Raw genomic sequence first — 27,948 nt, 5'->3', positions numbered from 1 at the left:
GTTGCATTCCCACAGCTAGCAAACTAGAACAGGACTCCACCTCTTAGGTGTATATACATTGTAGGGCAAATCTATAAGTAAACGCATGGCAGCAATAACCCATTCATGAAAACACTAACAGCTGATCTTTTCATAGCAGTAGTCAAACAAAGAGTTGAAGGAAAAAGAAGTTATTTTCAGCTAGACGTCAGACGGCCATAGCCGGCCATCTCAAATTCGAAAATGATCACATTCAACAAAATTTTAGTGATTACAGATCACAGGAACCTGGCAAGAAATTAATGGTTACAGCAGTCCGAGGTTTTCATTTTGTAACCACGCTCTGATTTTATCAAAATTCTTATCCATCCAACGTATATTTTCCTCAATGGTTTCAATTGTCTGTTGGACACAACGGAGCTGAGAGCCATCTTCTTTCAAAGAACTGAAGAATCCTTTTACCTTATGAGGAAAAAATATATGCTTTTAAAAATTCACTTTATTACAATTAAACAAATGTAACCTCAGGCTATTTAAAAGAAAACCAAACCCAAAATTCCAGCATTTATCAGAATTCTATATACGGGTAGTTCAGTGGTTAGAATGCCCGCCTTTCATGCGGGAGACCCGTGTTCAATTCCTGGACCATGCACCAGATAAATAAGTAAATAAATAATTCTATATAGAAGGCAGCCCCAGGTGTCTGGATGTGATTATGTACATATAAACGTCAGCTATATGAAATGAGCTCATGTCTCAAGATGTCAGGTTTTGCATTTTTTTTCTCTGCAGCTCTTTTATTTATTCACAGTTACCAGACTCTTAAAAGACGTCAGTGTGTGCCATTTTATAATTAAGGTTTAATTGAGTGTATCTATTTAATGTGTGCTGTTACATACACACAGATGCAAACTTAATTTTTTAAAACATGATATCTAAAAAAAAGGAGAATGTGCAGAGGTTCTTCTTTGCCAAGCAAAACAGTTTCAACCACATAAGTACAGCCCTTCTCTGCGGGACTGGCCTTGTGTGTTATTATAGAAACACTGCTGGGAATGGGGTTCTTAGCAAGTTATGGTGGTAAGACACCAAACCTTGCCAAGTTTTTTATCCTAATCCACAATTCATGTATTGTTCCCTCAAGATAGACTTCATATAAAGTTCCCCATGGTTTTAAGAGATAAGAGGCTCTTGGCTATCTCTCTCTCCTCAGAATATCTTTGCTCTTGTTTCATCTTCAGGCATCCTAACCCCTTAAGCTCACATGAGGAACAAGCAGACTTGACCACAGCATTGGCCATTGTACTACTCGGTTTCACTTTCAAGGGTTCTTAACCTTTTCAAATAAATGTTCACAGCATTAATCCATCCATTTTTTGATTTTTTAGACAGGAAACAATTCTAGCCCAAGAGGTATTATGTATTCACATGCATTCCAGGCAGCTAATTCCTTAAAACTCCATGTCATAATGCCATAACTTTGGAAATTATAGGGGGTTAAGAACAGGCTTTTGGCAGATCAGATACCAATCTTAAATGATGTGGGGTTGTTTCAAAATTTCATCTCAGCACAACTTTTCACTGGGCTGAAGGCCTGCCCTCCTGCTGTACAGCAACCTGAAAAACACACACTCCTTTCGCTGTTGTCCTTAAGTTGTAGCTCAACCTGCTCCTTCATACTCTGAGAACTCAAGATTAATTCACATTCATTTCAAAATCAGCAGTCAAATCGCACTGATGATTTTACTAATGGATCAGATTATCTCATCCCGGAGGGGCCCATCATGATAATACCACTAAAAAGAGTGTCAGTCCTTCCAGAGCTATAGAAAGCCAGCTGGTAGCCCTTGCCCTTACATTTTTCACTACCCAAAGTTTTCTCCGGCATCTTTCTCTCCCTTGGCAATGCAGCAACTCAGCTGTTGTGTGATTAAAACCTGCCTCCCGGAGAACATTTTCTGTGCAATATGTATCGTGCAAATGATATAGTGATAGAAAAACAGGTTTACCCTACTAGTTTGATGCTGAGTAAATGACTTAACTTGTCTGGGGCTCAGTTTCTTGTCTGTATAATGAGTGTGCTCCCTATGTTGCAGAGTGGTGGTGAGGAGGAAGGTAATGTGTGGAGAGGCAGAGCCCAAATCCTGGCATGTCTCAGGAACTCCACTTCAACCATTTACTCATGGATATTTACTCTGGCACCTATTCATCCCTCTGCCTTATTTACTAGACATGGCACTGAGGAGGAGGCAATGAATCAGGTGAGATTCCTGTCCTCATGGCGCTTACAGTCTACCTGGGAAGAGAAGCACTGAACTGTTAATCACTATAAATATACTTCTGGAAAGAAAAGAAACCGTGGGGTATGATATTTGCTGGGGATGGAGTGCCAGGGAGGGGAAGGCAGGACCAGATTGCATCCACAGCTTAAATGTCAGAGGGATGCTTTCCATTAAGACAGTATCTCAGGCTCTCTAATTTCCATGCCCTGCCTCAGGATCTTTGCACCCAGCACATCCTCTGCCTAGAACACTCTCCCTGTCCCCCTAACAGCAGCACATCCTTCTGTATCTGCTTAAATATTTCCTGATTATACCATAGAACATAGCACCATAACCCCACCTTTCTTCTCCTTGCCTTACCGGACATAAGTTGATTTCTTTGTAATTTTCTGCTTCCTCTCACTAGAAATTAAGCTTCATGAGAGCAGGGGCTTTTTCTGCTCTGTTCATTGGTAGAGCCCCAGAATCTAAAACTATGCTGGCATATAGTAGGAATGTAATAAATTCATGAAACTGAATGAATGAATGAATGAAAAAATGAATGAATGAAATAAATATCTTGCGATTATAGATCAGATTCCAAAGCCAGGGGACAGCCCTTTCACTCGTCATATGGCGTACCTCAGCTCTAGTCCTCCCTAAGTTTGAGTTTGAATTACTCTGTGCAAGTTAATTTTGCAAGCCTGGACGAGGCTACCGAAAACTGGTGAAAAGCTAAAAGACACGACAATCCACTCCTCGGCATTTTGAAAGTCCTCTCCCGACATCAAGTTAGATCACTGCATAGCTATATGGAGCTTTTCCTTAAAAATGTAAGACTTGGGAAAAAAAGATAATTGGCTTTTATTTTATCTAAACAGAACATATTTTTAAAATCATGTAAAAAAGTCTCACACTTCTACTCTGTGAAACAGTTTCATAGAGGTGATACCACAACACAAAATGACCCACACATCACTCCTCAGAATTTAGGACCGAGAGAAAAGACTGCCTTTTGGGAAAATGTGTAAGTTTCCTGTCTCCTTTTCACCAGGTGAAGAGAATAACTCCTACTGTTTTCTTATTTTCCCTTGACTGGTAGGAAACTCTATGATAAATTTAGTGTACAACTGCAATAATTTCCTCAGTGTAAGCCCCTAGTACAAGTATCTCCTCCTGTCCCTTATTTGGGTTTTTGTTCTTTATTTTAACATCTCTATTAAACAGAGATCTTATGCCACCTGAAGTTCTTTCTGAACTAGATGCATGTATAATAAACAGCAGGAAATCCAACAACTTTGGCAGAGGAGACCTGACCTACACTCCAGACCTTCACGACAGCTAGGCAATCACTTCAGTTCACTTTTTTTTTTTAAACGTTTTTTTATTGTATAGCATAATATATATACAAAGCAAACAAAGAAAAAATTAATAGTTTTCAAAGCCCTCTTTAACAATTAGTTACAGAACAGATCCCAGAGTTTGTCATGGCCTACCATACAATCCTCTCAGATGTTTCCTTTTACCTGCTCCAGAATATAGGAGGCTAGAAGGCTTCAATATTTTTTTATCATCACAATCGACTTTTTTCCTTCTTTTTTTCTTTTTTTGTGAAAAGTAACTATATACAAAAAAGCTATAAATTCCACAACACCACAATTAGTTGCAGAACAGATTTTCAGAGTTTGGTATGGGTTACTCCAATTCACTCTTAACATCCTAAAATAGGGACTAAATTTCTAATGTTACTTTAAGTCGAAAGTTTTTATAATGGCAAAGCTGAGATCTCTTAAAGGGCTTGGGAAAGGCTTGGTTTTCACTAGTATATTTCCAACTGATTTTTGCTTAAAACCATAATAGCCAATATAATTTCTAAATGACAAAATCCATTTCTAACTCCTTACACCCTTAAAATACTTTGTCTACCCCACATTTATTAGCCAATTGCCACTCAACATTTTTAAAAGAAAAAAATGTATGTATATCTGTTTACCTCTTCAAGCCGTGCTCTTGTGGAAAACTGATTTGTTGTTCCCATCACCATGTGAGCTACAGAAGCGGAGCCAAGTCCAAACCTAGAAATGGTAATTATTGAAATGTATTGAAATATTAACTCATCCAACATATATTTCCAAGTTTCTCATATATGTTACAGCATTTAACTAAAAACTAAAAACTAAAATCCAACCCCCCATAGATTAAGATCTAGTTGTAAAAGTGAAGACATAAAAAATAGCAGAATAAAAAATTAAGTATCCAAAAGAATATGATAGATGTGATAAGGGCTACAAGAGCTAGAGAAAGACAGATATAAACAAATAAAAGTAATAATGGAAGACACAGACTGAGCTGTGACAGGAGGAAGGCTACATGTACATGGGCATGGGAAGGAAATATTCCAGATGGAATGGAAAATATTACTTTCCAGATTTACTAATTAGCATTGAATTAGAATTTTATATTTTCTAAGATATTTGAAAGTACTTCTATTTCCTACCTTCAGTCAAAAAAAATCCCTTTAGACTACTATTGTTTTACAAACAACAAAACCAAAACACAGCGAAGTTAAAGAACTTATCAAGTCACAGCACAATTTTTGGCACTACTTACTTTTGTATAAGCTTATTCCAATTTTCCCTTAGAAACTCCCAGGCTAATGGATATCCCACTGGGTTTCTGCCAATGAATGTAATAATACTTGGAAACTCCTGAGTTTTTATTACATCTCCCTTAAAACTGAGATCTAATAGCCTAGAATGATTAAGAGAAGAAATGTTAGTAAGAACAGGTGATTGAAAAGGTATGAATTGACTGCAATAAAAATTCCTGTGAAAGAAAATAAAGTCTGCCCATAATAAAGACCAAAATGGTAAATTGGTAACTAGAGCCTTGATAAACCCTCTATTGTTAGATAATAATAAAAACTAACATTTATACAGCATCCACAGCACCTGTTCTCAAATAGCCCCTCATTTGCTCAAAATAGCTGAGAAGGGTAGCTCCAATAAATATTTCTAAGTATAATTATGGCTTTAAAGATGCTCAAATATAGAAACCTTTATTTTTCCTAACACCCATCTCTCCCCAGTTCTTTGCCATATCACTAAATGTGTGCCCACGAGCATACATTTTACCTAACAGAATAGTTAAATCCTGGCCAAAAGAATAGAAAACAGATGCCGGAATGATCTCATCTAATTTAATTTCCCTTCGCCACATGCACATGAATGAATTACTCACCACTGAAGCTTTTCCTTATTTCGACTTGCACAGAGGGCAAATTCAATTCGGTGTTTTTCAGTACTTGACAAAGACGACTGATATTTACTATAAAGAAAATCCCAGCCTTTGCTGTTCTGGGCCCCCACAACAAACACTGCCAATGTCACGTCGCTGGGTAAGCTGTGGAAAGTAACACACCCGGTGGGAGTCTGCGATGCAGCAAGAGTGTTTAGATGCATAATGGCGGCCAGTTCTGAACGAATGCACTGGCCCCATGATTAGAGAGGCATGCCTGGAAGTATAAATGAAAATCGCTTCCTTCCCTCAATTACATTTTATGAAGGAGACATTTATGAAATGCCACTCATAAATACCTACAAATCTAACGTATTTTAAATGCTGCTCCATAAGTTAGGTTCTTGATGTAAAGGTTTCCTGGCTGGAATTTAAGCTCCAAATATAAAAGGACCGAAATGTGGCAACAGGCATATCTAGACCCAGCGTTGTTTGCACAATGTCATCAATCACTACGAACCCCCACTGGGAACTTTGGAGAACCGAAGAAGCTACTCTAGGATGTACTGTTGCCACTCCCAGGCTGCTTTGGCCACTCCATTCTGATAAGATGAGAATAATGCTGTATAAAATGAGAATTCTTCTAATCACATTATTATATATATATATATATATATATAATATATATATTTGACTACTGTGCACATTAGTTCCTTCCTAGCATTTGTTGAAGAACAGAAAGTCAGAGATACATAGATAAATCTTAAAAAGCAAAGTTTTTTCTAAAATTGAATAGCAGGGGAGCCTTGTCTATGTTTATTTTGTCCCGAACTTTTTTTTTTTTTTTTTAAAGGAAAGACAGAGAGAAGGAAGGAAGGATAGAAGGAAGGAAGAGAGGAAGAAAGGGAAACATCTTTTAAACATTTTCTTGTTTTATTGTATTTTGTTTCTCCGTTTTCGTTACATGGGCTGGGGCCGGGAATCGAACCGAGGTCCTCCGGCATAGCAGGCAAGCACTTTGCCCGCTGAGCCACCGCGGCCCGCCCCTGTCCCGAACTTTTAACGCCAATGATGAAAACAGAAAAGACAAGCTTTCCATCAATAGATTGGTTATTCGTTAAGGACAGACCTCAGATTCCCATTGGATTCCGTCCACTTCCTAAAATAGTCTTCGGCCCTCTGCACGCACGGCTGGTACTTGTGCACACAGGCAAGGTGGAGGAGCTGACTTCGCAGCATCCGTTCTGAGACAGAGCCATGGTCTGTCCAGGTCTGCTTGTCAATGAGGTTTCCCAGCAGCCTGAGGAGGAAGGCCTGAGAGCATTGCACAGGAGGGGAAAGAACATGTGTCATGGTTCGGGCCTATGTAATTTCAGGCTTATATAAGTTAAGAGGTCTTCAGGAGATGGAGGCTTTTTTTTTTTTTTTTGGGTGCAGGGGTGCATGGTCCGGGAATCGAACCCGGGTCCTCTGCATGGAAGGCAGGCGTTCTAACCACTGAAACACCCGTGCACCCTGGAGGCTATTTTTTAAAGCTTAATTCAAGTCTGATGGTTAAAACTGCATAGTTCTGTTTATGTTTAATTCATAAAAGAGGTCGAATATAAGAAATAATGATGACTGGTTTTAATATTTTACATAACCTTTTCTAAAGATATCCTTATCTATGGAAAATCAGGATGAGCTGCCACTTTTAAAGCAAACTAAAAGAGACAATTCATATGACTACATTTTGAAAGCAGATTATACAACAGGACTTCATGACATTTTGCCCAAAATAACATTTTTGTGGCTCTTCCTCAAGTACTTGAGGACCAGAAAATTCTTAATATCAACCATCATAATACTAAAGTAAGAGGAAATCAAGGATTTGAGCAAGGCAGGGAATCATGAATCCATGAAAATTAAGTGCAAAATCTAACAGTGCCATGCCTATTTTTAGTGCCAAAATAACACCAAAATTTTGTTAATCAATCCGAGTTCTGAATTAATTTTGGTAGAGGAAGTTTCTTAAGTAATAGAGTCAGGCTAATTTATTTTCCTTAACATATATATAAGCAGTACATATACAATGGCAAAAATATTTTTTCCCTACACACACAAAAGCTAACAGCTGAAATACAACTAATTTGATTTCAAGCTTTTACCTTGAATTGTGTTTCCACTTCATTCATATCTCTTTTCTCCATTAATTTATACATAGGTATCAACTCATTCAAACCTTGGAAAACGGGCATAATTTCAGTTTCATGTTTCAAGTATAGGGCTAAATCCATGGCTTTTTCGATGGATAGCTTTCCAATGCTGACCAAGAGACACAGGGTTAGCCGTTTAAAAGACAATCCAGGAAATCAACTTTTTGCTTCAAAATATATTTTAACAATCTTCCAGCAAAACATCCAATCAGAGATAAATATCCTTCATAATGACCTTTATGTTAGTATCTTCACTGTCACACATAGCAAAACACTGGTAGAGGAAGTTTCTCAAATAATAGAATCAGGCTAATTTGTAGTTAAGACAAAATGGAATTATGTCAGTTGTTGCCTGTCCCTCTAGGAAATACTGGGTTTTGTGTGAACTTCTAGAGAATGAAGGGGATTTCAAAGATCCTTCGGGAACCCTGATCAAAGAGACTATCATTCAGTTCAAAAATATGCACTCCTAGAATAACCACATCTTTTCCATTTCAAAAAGAAACTGAAAATAGATACGAACCAAAAAAAAAAAAAAAATAGATACGAACCATTCATTATTGAAAATTGGTGATAAAGCCTCAGTGGTGTGGTATAGACTATATAAATAAACACAAAATTGCTCTGAGACTTAAGCAGAAATATACTTCAGAAGAGAATTTTTTTAGAAAGAAAGGAATGGATAAACAGCTCCCAACTTTCTCCTCCACTATCTTTTTTTCACCTTGGGAGGCCCAATGTGGAGATAACGTAGAAGACCAGAAGGAAGAACTCACTGGTCAGGGCCGAGGAATGTGGAATATACCCTTTCCCATCCAGACGGTTTCCTTTAGGGCCTCAGTTGTGTCTAAACATGGAAGAACTTAGAATTTTAGACTTGGGGACCAATTCCTTAAGGACTATTCTCATGGAGCAAAAAATTGGACAGTGCTCACTCAACCACTTGAAGGACATTTGATAAGACCATCTTTTATGAGTTGTATTCCATGAAGATACTGTGAAGTTCTGGGATCCAACTCAGGGGAAAGAAAGAGAAATAAAGCAAACATCTGGGACCTGGTCTTGGTCTCCCAAGAAGGTTCAAGACTGTCAGAGCCTGGCAAGGGAGAAACATGATCTCTGGAAACAAGACCAGACAAAGCTGCAGGATTAAGCTCTAGGGTCACAGCAAGGGGCTTCACCAGTTTGCTGGTCTGGTTTTCTACACTTTTGCCTCGGTCTGATTTGAGTATTAATAAGAAAGATTAAAATATGGATTCTTTCCTTCAAGTTACTTAGCAGCCACATGTAGAAAGTTAATCATAACGCTAAAAGCATTTGGATTGTTAGAAGAACTTAGGAGCAAACACCCTTCAACTTCTTATTAGCAATCAATCAATCCCTCTCATCTAGTAGAGATGAAGAATTTGAACGGTAACAGCTGCTTTCAGAAATAAACCAAGCCCGAGCAGCTTGTATTACCTGACAAGCTGAAATGCATTGTTAATGAGACTCGCCCGATCATTACTGCTGATTGCTGTGTGTGTTCCTTTTAAAAGGCCGGTCAGAGAATCCCATCCATCTTCCTCGTAATGCACAATGTAATAGCCATTCATTCCCACATTAAACTTGATCCATTCCACCTCTTCTGGGAGGATGAGCACATCTATAGCAAATAAAATAAATCATAGTTCCATTTCCTCTCTTGACTGATGAAAGCTTTTCTGATGGGGACTGGACAACGAAACTAAAGAAGAGTTTAACAGTGAACAAGCTGAAGTCATCCATTATTTCTTTTAGAAACCAGAAAATAGCAACCCAATATACAAAAGCCAACACTGGCTTTAGACAATAATCTTCAGATTTATAGATCTATGAAAGGAGCACAGCCCCAGCTCAGGCCATGCATATGATATAACCTAGCAATGTTAAAGTAATAGGGAATTTTCACTATTTATCCCACCTTTTCAGCATTATATAACTCAACTATTTTAATCTGTATCTGGCAAAGATGCTGGCCTTCTTTTTTGCAACCTGGCAGTATTTTTTCAATGCCTTGTTCTTCGCTAGAAACTGAAAACCAAAGATTTGCTTAAGATAAAGATTGATCTAATTCTTTTCGTTTTAACCAAGAAAAATAGCAAAAGACACTTAGTAATGAAATACTACAAATTTCCACAGTTCCTCTTTGAATGAGACTAATTATTTCTGTAATAAATCACCTGTTTTTGTCTTCAACAAAAATCTTTGGATTGCGTCTGATTTGCTGGTTATAAATGTCAGTGGAACATGCCACAGGTACCTAAAAGAAAGGAAAGAAGGCTTGTTCATTTGTGGATTCAGTTCAACAAGCAGCTATTAAATTGCCTATTATATGCTAGGCCCCAGCTAATTTGACAGGCTGGGTACCCAAACTGCTAGAGCCAAGAGCTCAAAATGTAGCCAACCTGTTTTCCAGTTCTGTGGGGAATGCCAGCTCTGGCACTGTTGATTCTTCTTGGATCCCTTGAGTAAACCAAGGAATCTGGCCTAAAGGGGGCCTTGAAAACCTTGACAGTGATTGGCTGAGGCATCAGAGGGCCTAGCTTAAAATAGTGACCACAAATAATGATGCAAATCATATACTGAAGACACATCATCACTTCCATAGAATTCTTGCCAATGATGCATAACCTGGCTCTTCTCACAAGGAAACATCAGTAAACCCCAATTGAAGGAATTCTTTGTACTATTCTTGCAACTTCTCCATAAGTCTGAAAAGATTTCAAAATTACAATTTTTTTATAATTAGCTTCCACCTGGGGTTAATTGAGTTACAGCAACTTGTTTCCAGTGATGCCCTTTTGTAGCAGTAAGCTGACAAATAGGTCTCAGGATCTAACACAGACTTCCACAGACCAGGCCTCTCAGAATCTCCAAAATTCACCTAAATTTTTACGTCTTTAGCTCCAACACAAACGCCAGACTACCACTGTCTCTCAGAAACAAGTGCTCAGACCAAAATTGATTTCAAACCAGTAATCAGAAATTACCATCCTATCAAACTACAAAATATGAGAATGTTAAAGCAGTCATACGCCATCAGCTCACCTGAGGTCAGCTGAAGATGAATGCTATCTTCAGCCCTCGGGGAAGGATCACAAGATGTGGAGATCCATTTGAAATATTTTAGTGAGAGCAGTAAGGACACTATTTCAAAAATGAAAATCCATCCTAAAGGCAGGTGTGACTTAGGCAACAAAGTGAGTTCTACTTTATCAACATTACCCAGTTCCCGGGGCGCTGTCAGATCCCTTCATGTAGTGTTCCTGCTTCATGTGTACGTTCTTTCCCCGCAGCGTGATGGTTATCAGGGGAAACCCCTTCTGCAGCGTCCAGCTGTTCATCATGGTTTTCACATCAAGGCCTTCCTGGTGCCAGTGCTGCGTTGGACACAAAAAGGCACAGGCATCAACCATGTTGGCCCAACTCTAAGGAAAAAAGGACTCCCTTTAATTCCAAGGGCCACTGCCAGTGAGAAACGTCTGCAAATGGCCCCTCGCCCCGCTGCCCCCAGCCACAGCACCTCTACAGAGCACTGACTGTACTGAGCTGGTCTGTTTATTTTTCATTCTTGTGATGGTCAGGTTCTGAGATCAACTTGGCCAGGTGGTGCTGACCAGCTGTCTGGTCAAGCAAGCACTGGCCTGACCATTGCTGCAAGGATAGTTCGTGGCTGGCTGATAAACTGGAAGGCTGGTGTATTAAATCATCAGTCGGCTGATTGAAGCTGTGGCTGATTACATCTGCGCTCAAGTAAGGTGTGTCTCCCATAATGAGACAGTCTAATCAGATGACTGATTAAGGAAGAAGAGAGACTTTTCACTGCTTCTTCCGCCAGTGAGCCTCTCCTGTGGCGTTTGTCCAGACCCTTCATCAGAGCCACCAGCTTCACAGCCTGCCCTGCAGATTTTGGACTCTTCCATTCCCATGGTTGCATGAGACAATTTATAAATCTTATATTCACAGATCTCTCCCATTAGTTCTATTTCGCTAGAGAATCCTGACTAATTCAGTTCCTTCCACTACTGGAAGGCAAGTACCATATCTCATTCTGCTGGGCATACCCTGGGTTCTCCTTGCCTCTGGCACACAGCAGGCATGTGAATGAATGAATGGAGGTACAGAAGGGAGAGTGGCCAGAGTTTGAACCCACGTAATTACATTTGCTCTCAGACAAGCAGGTGGGAAAAAATGTTCATTCGAGAGTCTGGGCATTCACAATGGTGAATTCGAAAGAGAATATGTTTTTGATAATAAAAAGCTTTTAAGAAAACACTTAAGAGCTAGTAAAAGGCTACGGAAACATCTAGAAATCACCAAATAAAACATTCTCTAAAAACAAAAAAAGGCAAGAAAATAAAAATATGGTAGAAAAAACTTTGTTGAACCTCCAGCCTCACCCTCAGCTGCCTATGGACTCACTCCCCAAGGACAGATAAGCAGAGCCTCAGACTGTTTTGTGACTCAGATATTACAAATAACTTCATAGCTTAGCAGTTAAAAACATGGGCTTCTTTGGCATTAGATCTAAGTTCAAATTCTGGCTCTGCAGTTTAGTAACCATAGGCCTTTGGATTGAATATTCCCCATTTAACATGAATAGGGGTAATTATAGTACTTCACTCAAAGGCGTGTTGGGAAGAAAAAAGGAGATAATGCACATAAATGCTTAGCATGTGCCTGACATATAGTAAGTGCTCAAGAACATTCGAGGCCATTATTTGTGTATTCACAAGAACAGAGGTATGGAAACGACCGACATATCCTGCTGTTAGAACGCAGACCCAAGCACCACAGATGCATAGCACACTTTAACTGCTGTACAGAGGATGAAGCTGAAGAAATCAGTATCAGAGAGAAAAGAGAGAAATGTTACCAAAGAAGGCTGTTGAGGTAATTTTTAAGAAAAAAAATGCAAAATACTGTCCCTTTGGTATAGCTTAAATGCAGTCTTATCAGGAAAGAGTGATAGAATCAAGGGCCTAAGAAGACTGCCATGGAGTTAACTTCAAAGAGTATGGAATAAAATAGTGTGCTTAGGAGTAACATGTATGGATATGGAAACTTACAGAGGATGAGGATGAACGCTGGCCTCTAAAGCAAAATCCATCCATGTTTTGTGCGTCATCTGTAGGACAAATCTAAAAACCAAAAATAAGCACATCACTCTTATTTCCATAGAAAACACTCATGACTCTTCTTCTTAGAAGGATGTGATGGAAAAAATGATAAGCCTGTCAAATCCACTTGCAGAGATACACAAAAACATACTCACACTTGCCATACTGTTCCACAGGTCCTCATTTTTTGTGTTTTTATAACTATACTTCTGGAGGTACTGTATGATACCACTTTTAAATGCATCTGCACCTAGATAATCCCTGAGCATATTCAGAATACAAGCTCCCTGCAAAGATAATATAAATCATTGTTATCTATAGTTTGCCACCATCTAATCAACCTTAAACATTTTATTTTGGAATAACTAATTAAAAATGCAACTACAGGAACATTTTAAAGGCGTGGTGATTTCTGAACTGATTAGAGCAAATGGGTTAAACCTGGATCTATCTAAGCAAAGAAAAAAAATTTTTTTTGAGCTGTCAGATATGATTGTTGACACTTTATAGTCCGCTTATTTTTCATCAGTAATCAAGCCTCCCTTTGGGGCAAATTCACTTCAGTTGTCAGCTCCCATTACTCACAGGTGAGCAGACAAAGATGCAGAATGAACATCTGACCTTAGACCACCTGGCCCTCCCACTGCTGGGCCGGCGTGGGGAAGAGGTGAGAGAGTTCAACAAGCGATGGAGCAGCAGAGCTGAAGCAGAGGTAGCTAAAGAACAGTGAATAAGCCCAAGAAGCCCAGGCAGCCTTGAGCACAGAGGGCTGAGGAGGCAGGAAGAATAATGAGAAAAGTCTCTGAGGATTCCCAGATACTCTGCGTTCCTGTTAAAGAGTTCTTTTCCCTCCACTCCCATTACCATAGGCCATGGGTTATGAACTCAAATGCCTACTGCGGCCAGACAGGTAATATAAATGAGGGAAGTAGTGCAAGGGTAGGGAATCTCTTCTCCTTTCTTTATTTTTTTCCCCTGTACTTTTGATGGATATGGGAGCAAGAAATATTTTAGTTTTCTGTTTTCTATAGAAAAGTAGCATGATTAATGGCAATGCATTCCCAATCTCAGTGAGAAGAAATAGAAATGATCAAGGGTGGCAGGGGAATTGGAAAAGTGGAACTTTGATCTTATAAAGAAGGAGTCATGCTTAATTCCAGTCAATGCTGCCAAGAGAAATAGAGGCCAGTGTGCCCAGAATCTTTTTCCCAACAGAGGCCAGAGATCTGTATTTTTATATAAAATCTCCCAGGTATCAAATGTTGGCAATAATTTCCAACTCTGTTATTAAATACAAATTGCAGGACCATACTTTAAAATTCAACAATATAAACCATATATGAAGAAACAAAGATAAACTTCACATGGGCAGGAATTTTTTTCCTGATACAAAGTTGATGCTCAATGCCTAGTTGTTGGATGATGAATAAAAGTCAGAGTTTCTTCAGGCCATGAATTTTCAATTTATGACAGAGTAAATGGTTAACTGACCATAACAATCTTTAGGGTTATGAGCCATACAGCAAGTTAGGCCCAAAAGAGTTAACCCCAGCCAGCATGGGTCATAACAAAGACACTCAACCTGGGTTGCCCCTTACCTCAGAAAATCCAGCCCACAATTTCACCTCAGTATTTATAAGCTTAGCATCTGAATTATATTCATAATTGATTTATACCTTTTCATAAGAAACCTCATCAAACATCTCCTGAATCTGAGCAGGATTCTCCACAGATGTAGACACAGGGTGTGAGGAATTTAATGCATCTACTTCCATTGCGTTAAAACATTTGCCAAAAAAATATTCTTCCTATTGCAACAGAAAAAAGAAAACATCACCTATGATTTTGCTCTGGACAAAAAATAGGAAAGAATGAAGGTTTGATGTGGCATAATAGGTTTATACTTCAACTTTCTGGGCCAATCCATCCCACGTTTCTAGAATTTATAAAATAAGATTACTATTTTCTAAAGAGCATCCAAGAAACAATGATTTTAGGTGAACATTTTAGATTTTGTTCTTCTTAAATACTTACCACTTTGGAATAAAGAAAGTTTCATATCAACTTAAAAACAAAACCAGTATGCCTACAAGTGAAATATCACAGACAAACAAAACAATTCACAGTGATTTCAACATTTCCAGTCATCATCTATGCTATCTGAAAGTGAACAATTAAGTTTTAAATTCACGTAGTGAAAGAAAAAATGGAGGAGAGCAAGTCCCAGCTAAAGTCTGATTTATTGGGGCACATTCATACACTAGAACAATATACACCCATAAATTAGTTGTATTATTGAAGATTATGTGGAAACATAGGGAAATATTTATGAACCATTTTAGTATAATAAAAATATTTGCATTATAATCAGACCTATAAATAAATAATGTATACAAGAAGAAAACAGGAAATGAATATGCACAAATGAAAATGATTTTCATACTAAAGCATTGTTTTTATGTACAAGTTTCCTTTTACTTTTGCAACATGTGATCTTCACAAGCTAAATACAGGATTTTTAAACAAACATGTAGCTTTTCCAAAGTATTAAATTCGTGGCCCTTGAGTCTAGGCTCATAGGCAATCAAATGTGCAGTTATTCAAGCATAATTCATTTGCTCTGGCATGTAGGTTCCTACTGAGATAGTAAATCTGTACCTAATTCTTCTGCAGTGAGTAACCTAATCCTCTGCAATGAGTTGGGGAAATGACATGAAGCAGACAGTCATTATCTCCATTTCTTTGGTCTTCAGGGAGGACAAAATGTAATACTTAATTTCAAAACAAGCACAGATTTATAACCCAGTATGGAAATAAGTCTTTGTGATATATCTCAAAAGTTCATTAGCACTTCTGAAACATGATTCATATCTAGACTCCCAAGGAAGATAATTAAAACTTTCAAAGAACTTTATAATCAAAGATTAGTAAATATTTTCCAGCAACATTAAATAAAACAACATTTTAACCTATGATGTAAAAAAATAAATACTTCTTACAACTTTCAGTTCTGGATGAGTCACACTGACAGACACATACTCCATAAACTTGGCAAATCCTTCATTTAGCCAAAGATCATTCCACCATTCCATGGTGACCAGGTTCCCAAACCACTGAAAGGAAAACATTACTCGGATTATTTACACATTTTTATGGGTTTGGATTATCTACACAACCATAAACATAAGACATTCCGAAGGAAACAGATTTGAGATGTCTAAAGTCAGTTTATGAATGCTAACCGACATTTACAGAACTATTACTATGTCCGGGTTAAAGAAAAACCCGTATGCATGCATTATAAAATATGAAACCTACTTCCTTCAAGAAATACTTATTCCTATGAGAAACAAATTAAAAATTACCTATACAATATTTGAGTAGCCTCATATGTCTCATAAAAGCAATATAAATATAATTTAACACTCCTTTTAGGAAGTGCGATTGAACTTCCATACCTGGTGGGCAAGTTCGTGGGACACTGTCATTGTGATGCCAAGTTTACTTGATGCAGAAGACTTCTCAGCATCAAACAACAGAAGAGATTCTCTGTACGTTGTCAGCCCCCAGTTTTCCATAGCACCAGACTGAAAGTCAGGAATAGCAGCAAGATCTCGGAAAGGAAGCAAAAATATATATTATCCATCTCTAAGAGACACTGTCCTCAAACACAACAACCCTCCAAGCAGACGGGTGTCAGGAACAAAAAGAAAGCTAAGTGGCCAATTTAGAATCAATGAATTCTAGGTAGGAAGAATCAAAACTTCCCTTTCACAGTGGAGGTAAAGGGGGTCAGGGACTCGACCAGTCACTGTGCTACCGTGTGAAGCAACTGGGTCTCAGGCCTCCTGACACCATTTCTAACTTTCAAGGAGTTTGGGGACCGAATAACCTTGACAATTGCCCCAACAATCTATTATGGAATCCCACTGACCCAAATATACCTAAATACTCAAACACGCAAGTTTTAAAGGGCTCATGTAAGTAAGAAAGTATAGATTCCCTCAATGCTGGGTTATTAATTCACTAAAAACAAAAGACAATTTTATTGAGCACTTTCTATGTTCCTCCTAAGCATACGCCAGTACTGAAAAAATCCAGTCTCTGCCCACTGGTCTTAGCTCCTGCTCACCAGTCTGGGTTTATCTTTAAAGTTGGAAAGCAAAAATTGTCCCCATCCTATGTGCCTCAGGAACGATATCGAGATCTGATTGTACAATCAGTAAAAGCTTACTGTATAGTTCAGGGCTGAAGGGAGGCTCAGAAAGATCAGCCCAATGCCTGGCATTTACGGAGGGTTTTTATGACATGAGGAGCTGCTGAGATAACCATGGAGAAACCAATTATGAAGAATATAATCTCTGACAGGGATTATCACATGCCCTAATTTGTAATATCTGTGCAGAATAGCTACCTTGTTTGGGTAATGGATATGGAATACTGAAATAATCCTCATAAAATTCTAGAAGGGTCACAGCAGCATTCAGTGCATAATCTGCTTGATTGATCTTGTTTGGCTCAGCATATACAGAAACCTAAAGAGAAAGGAACAGAAAGATATTCAAACACTGAAGTGGCTCCCTTCCACAAAGATAAGGAGACTGACATTAACTGCCTCACACACGGTGATAATGTTGCCAATACTAAAGAATAAAATTGGGAGTTTCATTTCCTGTAGTCAGGCTAACTGTATCTGACCAACTGCCTGTATGAACACAATTACAAATGCTGGATAACATATACAGAAAATCTTTTAAAATAGTTTCATGAGGTGGCAGAAGGAAAAAGAAAGGAAAGAAGATTTAAAGGCCAAAATGAAATGGCAGCAAGACTCTCAGAGTCCTGCAGCCAGCTTCTTCCCTGAGGGCACTGGCCCAATGCAGGTGGACTTGAACTTTGGTTTTCATAGCATTGAAAGCAAAATCTCATAGGAGGAGCTCCCCCACACAAAGTTGCACCCCAAAGGACCATAGCCTTAGAGTAAGTAACTAGAAATAACCATCCCCTTCATACCCCAAGCAGCTTCGGATATGCTTAGAAAACAAAGGTCAATCTCCTTTGAGAATTGCAGCTAAAAACTAGCCCTCATGCTGTTTGGCAGCTAGACTCAAAATAACCGAGTGAGCCAAAAACCTGAAGCCTAATAATTTATTCACAAGTGGTCCCTGGTTTGGTATATACCCCCAGTCACCCTAAAGAAGCAAACCCAAATTCTCTTCGGAAGAATTCACCTTCCACTTAAATAATATAAGTTCAGAGACAATAATTCACAATACACACAGGGAAAAAAGACATGAGTTAGAACGAGCAGAAACAGGAGACTACAGAATCAGATCCACAAAGACTTCAGATATGACAATTACCAGACATAGGATATATTTTTAAAAATGTATATTTAATGTGTTTAAAGAAATAAAAGGATTAAAAAATATTAGTATAAGTGACACATTATAAGAATCATTCATAAAAGAGTCATAAAAGTACCCAAAACAACAGGTGTTTTTTCAGATGGCTTCACTGCCAATTTAGCTTGGTGCCTACATTCGGGTGTCAGGCATTACCTTCAAATCCCGACATAAGTAAAGATATTTCCATAAGAATAAGAGGCCTCAGCACTAGAGGAGTAAAACACAACTCAGCAGAGGAACCCCAACTATCCAGGCCTCAATGAAAAGCACCACAAATATATAAGTTACTTTCAAATAAAATGCTCATCCCTCCCCCAAAATGTCTGCATTCAAGGTACTTTTGTATAGGTGTATAGGTACAGTTGTATAAATTGTTCACCAGACAAGGGACAAGTGCTCTTTGAAGAGTATTCCAGTATTCCCTGGCCCAAATACTTTCCCCAAAACCTTTGAATACTCCAAACTGGTTGCTCAATCTTCATTCATTCCCATGGTCAGAAATCACTTGCTCAGATATTCAGTAACATACACTTCAAAAACTGCAGAATGTTACAGTCAGAAGCAATCTTAGAAACCTTTGTGGGATCTAGCCTAACTTCTAAACTTTAAAGAAGCACCAGAGAGCAGGCCCGAGGTCAGAGAGAGCAGGCCCAGGGTCAGAGAGAGTAGGTCCAAGGTCAGAAGCAGGTTCAAGGTCAGAGAGAACAGGCCCAAGGTCAGAGAGAGCAGGCCTGAGGTCAGAGAGAGCAGGTCCAGGGTCAGAGAGAGCAGGTCCAAGGTCAGAAGCAGGCTCAACAAGGTCAGAGAGCTAGTTAGCAGTTCAGCCGCGTCTATGGTCCAGACCAAGCCAGCCTTTCTCCACTTTTTTGTCATGAGAGTAGTGTTGTGAAAAAGAGCATCCATGACAGTATATCATCCTAGTTTGCCTGAGACTGGCAGGTTCCCAGGATGTATGAATTTGAGTTTTAAATGCGGGACATTCCCAGGCAAACCAGGATGAGTTACTCAACCAGCGTGACAACTCCAGGTTCACCTTGACTCCGCTCTTGGTCATCTTGCTGACAGACTCAAAATCTGAAATAATGAAGGCCACCAGGTAAGTGCTCATCTTCACAGTAACATCAAAATGGTCTTCCATGAGACCTTCCGCAACAGCCACGGATTTCACCTAAAATCAGAATAACCCAAATGATCAAATAATCCAAATATTCAATACATCAAAAACTCTTTATAATAAAGAGAAATTTCCTATTTTCCAGGCATAATATTGAAAAATATATGGTATGACATTTCCCTAATTATTTAAAAACTTATCTATTCAATATCTATGGTTATAATTTAGATATTAAGGTTAAGCCATTCTTCTCAATTTCTATTATTGAGATATAATTTGCATCACAAAAGTCACTATTTTAAAGTGTACCTTTCAATGGTTTTTAGTATCTTAACGGAGTTGTTCAACTGTCACCATTCCATTTCTTTTAAACAATCCAGACGATTGTAAGTGGACTCACATTTGGTATACATGGATTGATAATGGGGATGGGACAAAGCAAAACCGGGATTGATGATTTTGCCAAACTGTAATCCACTTTTCTTTGAAATACAGGTTTGAGAATTGTCTAGAAATGCAAAGTCTAGTTTGTGCTGTAAACTGGGAAAATACCTAACTGCACACAACCTAAAAAAAACAGCTTCTGTTTTCCTGTATAATTGAAAGTTACCCACACCTGGGCCTGACCCTACAAAAAATAGCCTCCAAATTCTGATTCGCTTCAATGGAATCAGTGCAATCAGAGAGCAGCTCTTTGCAGGATGGGGCAGGTGATGGAGATTCAGTCTAAGAGGTCTGCATCTAAAGAAGAAAAAATGTAATACCTTAGCAAACAGAAAGCACTGAGGAGGGACACTGGAGAAAGGACCAGCCAGCACTAGCCTGAGGAAAACCGTGTAAGGCATTTTTCCCATAATCTCATTCTCATCTCTAGTACTGTGCCCTCCTCCCTCTTAAAACTTACAGCCACCAGGTATGATGCCTGCTAGTCACCATTTGGTCATTCAAATTCTGACTCTGATGGCCTACCCAAGTTTATTCTAGAAGGGTCCCAAATTAGCTCTTCTTTTTCAATGCCTCTACCTACTTCCAACCAAAATATCCATTCCTGGAGTTGTGCTGATGTCAGCTACTTATTAGGAAAGTAAGCTGATTCAACGAATTCAAATTTGCTCCTGCCCATTGGCCAACCGCTTCAATGTTCCACTGGTATACTGACTTTCCCAGCCTCCAAAAAGTTCCTTTCAGCCCTCACTTTCCTTCCTTTCAGCTCATCTACGCAAAGAGGTCAAGCTACTCCTATTAGATTTCTGCCAATGGAAGGGCTTTCCTGTCCAAGGGGCGAGGACAGAGACTTCCCACTCCTAAAATGTAGGTCCTAGATGTCCATGGATTTAGACTCCAGCTTCTTAAAACACCTCAGCGGCTTCTGACCATCCCTCTACAAGCCTGCAAATTTCTCCACTAATCTTGTTTAGTCCTTCAGTCTCTCCCTCCTCTCCACCCAGACTCCGGTCCTGGTTCTCCTGGAGCAGTAACTGTCTCATTAGAGAACTCGCTTCTGTCCCAAGGAGCAATACTGTCATATAGGGAGAGGAAACTATAATTTGAAAAATCTATTCTGTACCTCAAATTTATATCAGAAAAAAATAGCATAACTGTTTCTTTCTTATATGCAAACTAGGGGTAAAAAACAAAAGTTCGTGCCTAGTAGGGATTTGCCAAAGAGTGCTTTTCACAAGGGACAGAATCTTGTTTGAGGAAGGGATCATGAGGCATTCAAAGGGCGAGGTGGAGATTTTTCAAAACTGAGAAGCACTGCACTAGAGGTTGATCTGTGGCTCTCGCAGCCCCTTGGTTTTCCTGGTCGGCACAGGGATGGCGCTGGACACTCTCCAGGACTCTGGCAAAGCCTAGTCCAACCTGAGCCTCATCCATGGTGAGCTTCTCCAAACACAGCCTGGGCTTCCAGGAGCTGATGTACAACCGCAGACTCACAGCCCAGCCGGCACATTTCTAAGCTACCAGAATCAGGGGATGACAACCCTCATTGAGTGGTCACCTCCAAGGCATTTACTCATTCGGCCTGATCAGCCTCCTGCCACGTCTAAAAATCAGAGGGAACACTGTCTACATCTGCTTTGAAATAGGAGGATACTGATTTCTCTTAGAGGAACTAAGCTATTTTCCATGATTTCTGCACCATAATATCCTGCAAGACTACTTCTCTTCTCTTTTCCCATCTGCCTCAGTTCATATATGTAGTTTTGCAAATTTCGTAGTTAATAGTAGTATATACAAATTATAGAAAATAACTATATACTAGAAGTATGGCTTGACTAGAAAAAATGTTCTCCTTAAACTCCTTTTAGGATTAAAACAGTATATAATTTTTTTGAGTGCTGTGCAGTGGGGGCCAATTTCATTCTTTTTCCATGTGAATATCTCATTATCACAGCACCATTTGTTGAATTTTTTCCTTCATATAACTTTTTAAACGAGGGTGAAAGTGCTTCATGAAGGGCTATGCAAACATGGGGCACTATCATTTAAACCTGACCTGAATTCCTTACTCAGTTTCCCTCCTGTCAACACTGATGACACTGAATCACATCTGCTTCCCTCTGAATCTTGCTTTCTTTTGGGGGGAGGGGAGAGGCAGGAGGATTTTTTGCTTGACTTCAAACAGTTGTGGACTGCAGCAAAAGCACAGGTCGGAAACAAACGAGAAAAGTCAGCAAGTATCTCTCAGACAATAAAAGGGGTGGTCTGAATGCAAACAGCACATGCGTCATGCAAGCCAGGAACTTCTCCCTCTGTAGACACAGGAGTTTGACTCACCAATGGCATGTTGGAGATGGCAAGGTGCCTTGGCTCCCTTCTGATTCTGATTGAGAAACTCGCTTTGAGGGCAGGTTCATCAAAGCAGGGAAAGGCCATTCTAGCAGAAGTCGGCTCAAACTGCGTTGCTGCAAGTATCCTAACATTATGGCAAATGAAATAAAAATACAGCATGAAGCACAGAGACTCTAAAATAGTTGCTTTGCTTTGTTTACAGTTCCTAAAGTTACCATAAGATTGATGGAGTTCATTACTAAAAGTAATCTTTTATATGACAAAAGCTATTGCAAACTAAGCTAAAAGACAAATATGAAACTGGAAACATTAACTACAACCATATTTGACAAAGGGCTTTGTTTTCCCGTGGGTGTGAATTCATTTGTAAGTAGGACTTTGGAAGATATTATTAATTAAGATGCGGCCAAATCGAATCAGAATGGCTTCTTTATGAGTAGAGAAAATGTGGCAGGAGGAGACAGATGACAGAGAGACAGCAACGTGACAGAGGTAGAGATAATGATTGTCGGCAAGCATAACCTGTAAACAAGGCAGTAGAATTCTATAGACTTCACAGAAAGCATGGTCCTGACGGCACCTTGATTTTAGACTTCTAACCTCCAAAATTGTGAAACAATAAATTCCTGCTGGTTAAGCCAACTAGTCCGTGGTGCTCTGTTACAGCAGCCCTGATGGTTTTAATGGCCTCCACGGAAGATGAGGTCTGAAAAAATTAGTAAGAGAAAAACCAAAAACACAAGTGGAAAGGGGCCATAAGCAGGCAATTTACGAAAGAAGAACCTACAAATAGCCAACACCTATATCAAAAGCTGCTCAACTTTCTTAATAAGCAAAGAAATCTAAAATAAAGGGAGATATTCTCTGTTGGCCTTTTGGTTCTAAAAAGATTGCCAATAAATGTATGAGTTAGGAGTAAGGAAATGTGGGAAGGGATATCAAACTTTAAAAACGTGTAGACCTATTACCTTAGCAATTTACTCCTAAGCATTTATTCTAAAGAAATAATTTTGTAAAATGTGCAAGGTACATTTACAAAGATGTTCATCAAAGTGTTTTGCCGATACTGAAAAGTTAGAAACAACTTGATTGCCATCCAGAGGTAGGGTATTAATTAAATAAATCAATACACAAATATGAAATCGAATAATAAAGTCATTAAAATGTTGATGCATATCATTAGTCATCCATATAAAGTATCTCTCCAATATACTAAGTTACACAGAAAACCATTGCATTTATATAAGATAATGTGTATGAATATACAGTGAGAAACCTGAAAAAACATTTCCCCAAAAGAAAAATAGTGGTTATCTCTGGGGGATATGGTTGGGAAAAGTTTACTTTTCTTCATTCTTGTGAGTACCATCTGACATTTTTCCCCCTCAGGAAAATAATATGGAATAAGAAAAATAAGTCAGTATAATCTAATAACATAAAATTTGATTTTAAAATTGACCATGAAATATCTCCAAATGAGTCACCTCCTGAAGAACAGAGTCAAAGCAAAGCAGGTGGAATCCCTAAAAAAAAGTTTTAACCGAGAGGAAAACAAAAATTATCCTAGTTTGTCAAGAGAATTAAAAATATTTATTATATCATAAATTAAATTAACAAATACATATTTATTTCGATGAGGTGGAGGAAGAGAAATTGATTAAAATAAGAAGAAAAATGAGATTTTTAAAACAAAGTGAGGAAGATACATTGGCCATTTCTGCCACTTGGCAAAAGCAAAACCAAAGACAGAGTTCAACAAAAAGGTATTCCGTCTACATTAATAAATTCAGTGTGGGCAATTGTTTGAAGCTTAAAAAAAGAAGAAAATTACCTCAGTTCTCCTTCCTTGGTTCTGTAGGTGCTTTTATAAAATCCATGGAAACTCTCAGAAAGATTGCCTGTGTAGTCGATGGCAACTGTGTACGGGAGCCCAACGAGGAGAGGCTCTGAAGCCACCAGTGCGATCTGCTCATGAGGCGTGTATTTCAGGACCCTTAGCGGCTCCTCAGACTGCCTCCCTCCAGCTCCTTTCCTGAGCGTAGCCTTGGCTATTTGCAGGTGAAGACTGTGCAGGACAATGGTTCTGGTGGGCTGGCTGGCTGCAATTTCTATTTCGGTGGTTCCCCCAAAAGTCAAAGTGGTGAGATTTGCGTGGATCAAGAGATCATAGTGAACAGGGATGACATGCTCAGGAAGTCGGATTTTATTCCAAGGAAACAGTGTCCCATCACTGGCTTTTGGAGAGGTAGTCTCACTGCTCTGACACCATGAAGGAGTTGACACAGTTAAGAGACTCAACAGTGAGTGAAGCAGAACTGACACAGCTGCAAGTGGCCATCTGAGGGACAGAGATACCATCTTCTTCTTGCTTAAAACCCCTTCTGGCACAAATGTTTAAAAGCAAAAATTTTTTTGCAAGAGTCATTAAAATGTTATTAATTTCAGAATTTATCTGCCCAGGAGTAATAGGTATAGATGAATTACTTCCATAGGTAGTAGGTCTTTTCCTGAAGGTAATGTTGTCTTCCCTGTGTTACTGATTCAAAGAGGAAAGAAATCTGTGGTTAACAACAATCATTAACAGGTACTAAAAAGCAACCTTTGGCTTTCAAGGTTTAAATGATCTGCATCAGCCCTTGGTTGAAATCAAAAGAACAAGCTTTGGTTGGTTTAGAGAGAAAAGGAATTATTAAAGGATCCTGAGTAGCTCACTAAATAAGTCATAAAATTTCAAGGACACTGAGAAACCAAATGCATTAGACAGACACACAAAGGTGGGCAGGCGCATCTACAACATAAAAACCCTGGAGCAGGCAACCACCTCCGACCAACACTGGACCTCGGAGCCCTTCTGCCCTAGGAATGAAAGCTGACACTACTGCACTCACCACCAGAGTCCTCCACTGTCCCTGCTCTTTCGTATTTCTTATTTCTACTCCAGAGTCCCAGGAAGAAGCCTCCAACTGTGTTAGCAGAGGTCAGGTGTCCCCACTCCCAGGTGGGAGGCAGAGAAAGCAAGAATCTGGGCTTCAGTTGTGCAGTGGGAGACAGTTCTTGCTTCCCACCAAGAGAATTCCTAAAACAGAGGAAACATGGGGGGGCCGGGGAGGGGGCTGGGCTTGGATGCTGACGGGGGCGGAGGGTGGGCAAATTCCCTAACAGTAATCGTTAATAACACTAGTGTCTTTGTCAAGTTGATTGAATTATTTACTAAGCCAGGAGTGCCTTAAAGAATTTATGGTGATTTTCCCAATAGTTTGTGACAAATATACCATACATTCTCATTATGTGTGGATTCCATATTTGTGAATTCTCCAACAAAATTTATTTGTAACCTCAAAATCAATATTTATACGCTTGCATGGACATGCAAGCATTTGTGGGGCCAAGGGGGGATATGTGTCAGCATGTGAACGCGTGCAGAGTGGTGAAACTTTTGAGCTGCCCCACATGCCTGATTCCACCTGAAGTTGACAAGAGCAGGCTCTGCCTTCTTGTTTCAGCTCTCACCACGTGAGTGAGTGTCCTTTTCATGGTACATTTAGAGCCACGGTTTTCTCATGTTTGTGCTTTTCTTTGGTGATTTCTGTCTAAAATGGCCCCCAAGCATAGTGCTAAATGCTGTACAGTGTTCCTAAGTGCAAGAAGGCTGTCCTTTGCCTTACAGAGAAAGTACATGTTTTAGATAAGCTTCTTTCAGGTGTCAGGTACAGTGCTGTTGGCCTGAGTTCAATGTTAATGAACAAGTTATTTTAAAGCATTCAGATTACTCCCCCCCCCATTCAATTTACAATTGAATTTACCTAAAATTATATTCAGCGACTGTTCGAATGCTGCTCTAAAATACTCTGAAGACAATGATGCTATGGAGACGGCTTAAATGGAGCAGTCTCTACAAGGCTGTGAAACAAAGAACTTCCCAGGAAACTGTATGCAGATATTAGGAGGAAGCAAAAGGCATAAGGTATCTTTGAACAGAAACACACATGAAGCAGCTACGTATTGACCAGTTGATGGAATGTGATCAGAGGCTCCCAGGAACTGATTCCTATATTTCAACTAGGGGCAAAGGTTCCGTATTTGCTAATTAATTCAGTATTCACGGAGACTTAGAGAACATAACTACAGTAAATAGTGAGAATCAACTGTCTCAATCATTTGGATCCCCTTTTACAATCATCCAACCATTACGTGTCAAATGCCTGCTACATACACGTCTGCAGGCTCAATACTACACAGGATGTAACAATATACAAGACACAGATCCACCTTCAAGGACTTCAAAATCTGTCAGGATAGAAAACACCATAACACAGAGACTGGGGGAGAATGGAATGACATTCCCAAGGAGAGGGAGTGATGCCACAGCATGTTTTCCTGGCAAGAATGGCATCAGAGTATGGTGGGACACGGTCAGATTTGGAAATGAAGGGAAGGCTTCATTAAAAGCATTGCAGGTGGGGCAAACAAGAGTAGGAGCCAAAGCACAAAGGGAGAAATAGGGCTGTCCGGACAATCAGGTGGTTTATCCATCGAGGGGGCCTCTGGAGGACTGATGGATAGTAACTCACAAGGCAAGGAGGAGGAGCAGCTCCACGTTTCCACTGAGAACACTTTGGGAGCCATGCCATGGACCACATTTTATACTTTATTTCAAAGACCATAAGACATAAAAACAATGTGAAGGTTGAGGAGCCGGTAATACGTGTCCTAAAAATCTCTCCTGGGTATTTGCCTGTAGACCAAACAAACAGGCTCAGGTAATTGGTCCCTAGTCCTCCAAGCTCTTCTGGCTCCTTGGCATTCAGCCCAGGTGAGAAAAGTAGCAGCGATTCAACACGGACCCCTCAAAGTGATCGTGAATTCTCCCTTCATGAGATTTCAGGGTTTCTCCATTCTGGCTGTGTATTAATATTACTTAGGAAGCTTTTTAGAATGACTGAAGCTGACTCCTATCGAGCACAATTAAACTGGAATCTACGGTCAGGAGGGCATGGCATCAGAATTTTTTTAGAACATCTTCACAGAGATTTTACTGAGAAGTTACGGTAGTGCGTCTCCTAAATAATCCTTGACTAACCCTAACTGTGGAATCCCATGTGATGTGAGACTACATTGAGGAAATTACCAGTGTGCTCTCTTCCACCCCTCGCTTTCCATTCTGTCCTGTTCCCAAACACACAGTGAAAACTAGTTGCCTCCCATTACCCCCACGGATCTGGAGGCTAAACAGAAAAGACACAAGAAGACACAGAAAAGACACGGTAAGAGACAGTCAACCGTAGAGACAGCACAATTTCGGTTCAAAAAGCATCACCCAGGTAAGGCAGAAAGGAGATATGAACAGGGAAAACAGGTTTTTTTGTTTGTTTTTTGTCTAGGAACCAACCAAAAGATGCTTCTCAGACATGGAGAAGTAGGGTGATTTGGAAAAGAATAAATACCAATATGGTAAAGAGTTCCTGTCCCTACCTCCTCAGGCCGAGTCCCAGAGTAGAGGGAGAATGAAATCGGAGAACCAGAGAGTGAATGGAACTTGTATCCTGCTTTCAGCCAGAATTTCTGATGGCAGCAGCTTTCTGGGCATGCTCCATGCCTGTAGATGGTGGGGTGGCAGGTCCAGGCATGCAAGGACTCTGGTAGTTCCCAAGCTTTCTCCAAGAACCCAGATGGAGATCTAAAAATGCCAACTGGTTCTGAGCTGAAAACAAGGCCCACAGCTGCTGCAGGTAAGACTTTGCATCAGAGGCTTTGTGAGTTTGAATACAAGAATTGGCCAAAGAGAACATGGCTGTATCTCAAGGATGATACAGTGCC

At 39.6% G+C, this 27,948-nt stretch overlaps 1 protein-coding gene across 2 annotated transcripts; it reads right to left on the bottom strand.

Moving 5' to 3' along the window:
* Positions 1-226: 226 nt before the first annotated feature.
* Positions 227-27,948, bottom strand: ERAP1 (endoplasmic reticulum aminopeptidase 1). 2 transcript variants are annotated; one of them, XM_077139088.1, is made up of 19 exons: positions 27,604-27,948; positions 23,963-24,667; positions 22,117-22,255; positions 19,255-19,389; positions 17,228-17,348; positions 16,272-16,426; positions 15,813-15,926; positions 14,490-14,621; positions 12,969-13,100; positions 12,763-12,834; positions 10,919-11,073; positions 9,874-9,953; positions 9,134-9,317; positions 7,625-7,781; positions 6,607-6,791; positions 5,481-5,642; positions 4,851-4,991; positions 4,234-4,315; positions 227-441 (listed from the first exon to the last, which is right to left on the bottom strand). In XM_077139088.1, the coding sequence occupies exons 2-19, from the start codon at positions 24,487-24,489 to the stop codon at positions 286-288; spliced, it is 2,829 nt and encodes a 942-aa protein (XP_076995203.1). In that variant the 5' UTR covers positions 24,490-24,667; positions 27,604-27,948; the 3' UTR covers positions 227-285. The 2 variants fall into 2 exon arrangements, with proteins under 2 accessions (XP_076995203.1, XP_076995204.1); XM_077139089.1 differs by lacking the exon at positions 27,604-27,948 and adding an exon at positions 25,020-25,152.

This window comes from Tamandua tetradactyla, chromosome 21, assembly GCF_023851605.1.
Source record: "Tamandua tetradactyla isolate mTamTet1 chromosome 21, mTamTet1.pri, whole genome shotgun sequence".
NCBI lineage: Eukaryota > Metazoa > Chordata > Mammalia > Pilosa > Myrmecophagidae > Tamandua > Tamandua tetradactyla.
Note: the sequence above shows the minus strand (reverse complement) of the source record. Positions and strands in the feature narration are given on the sequence as shown.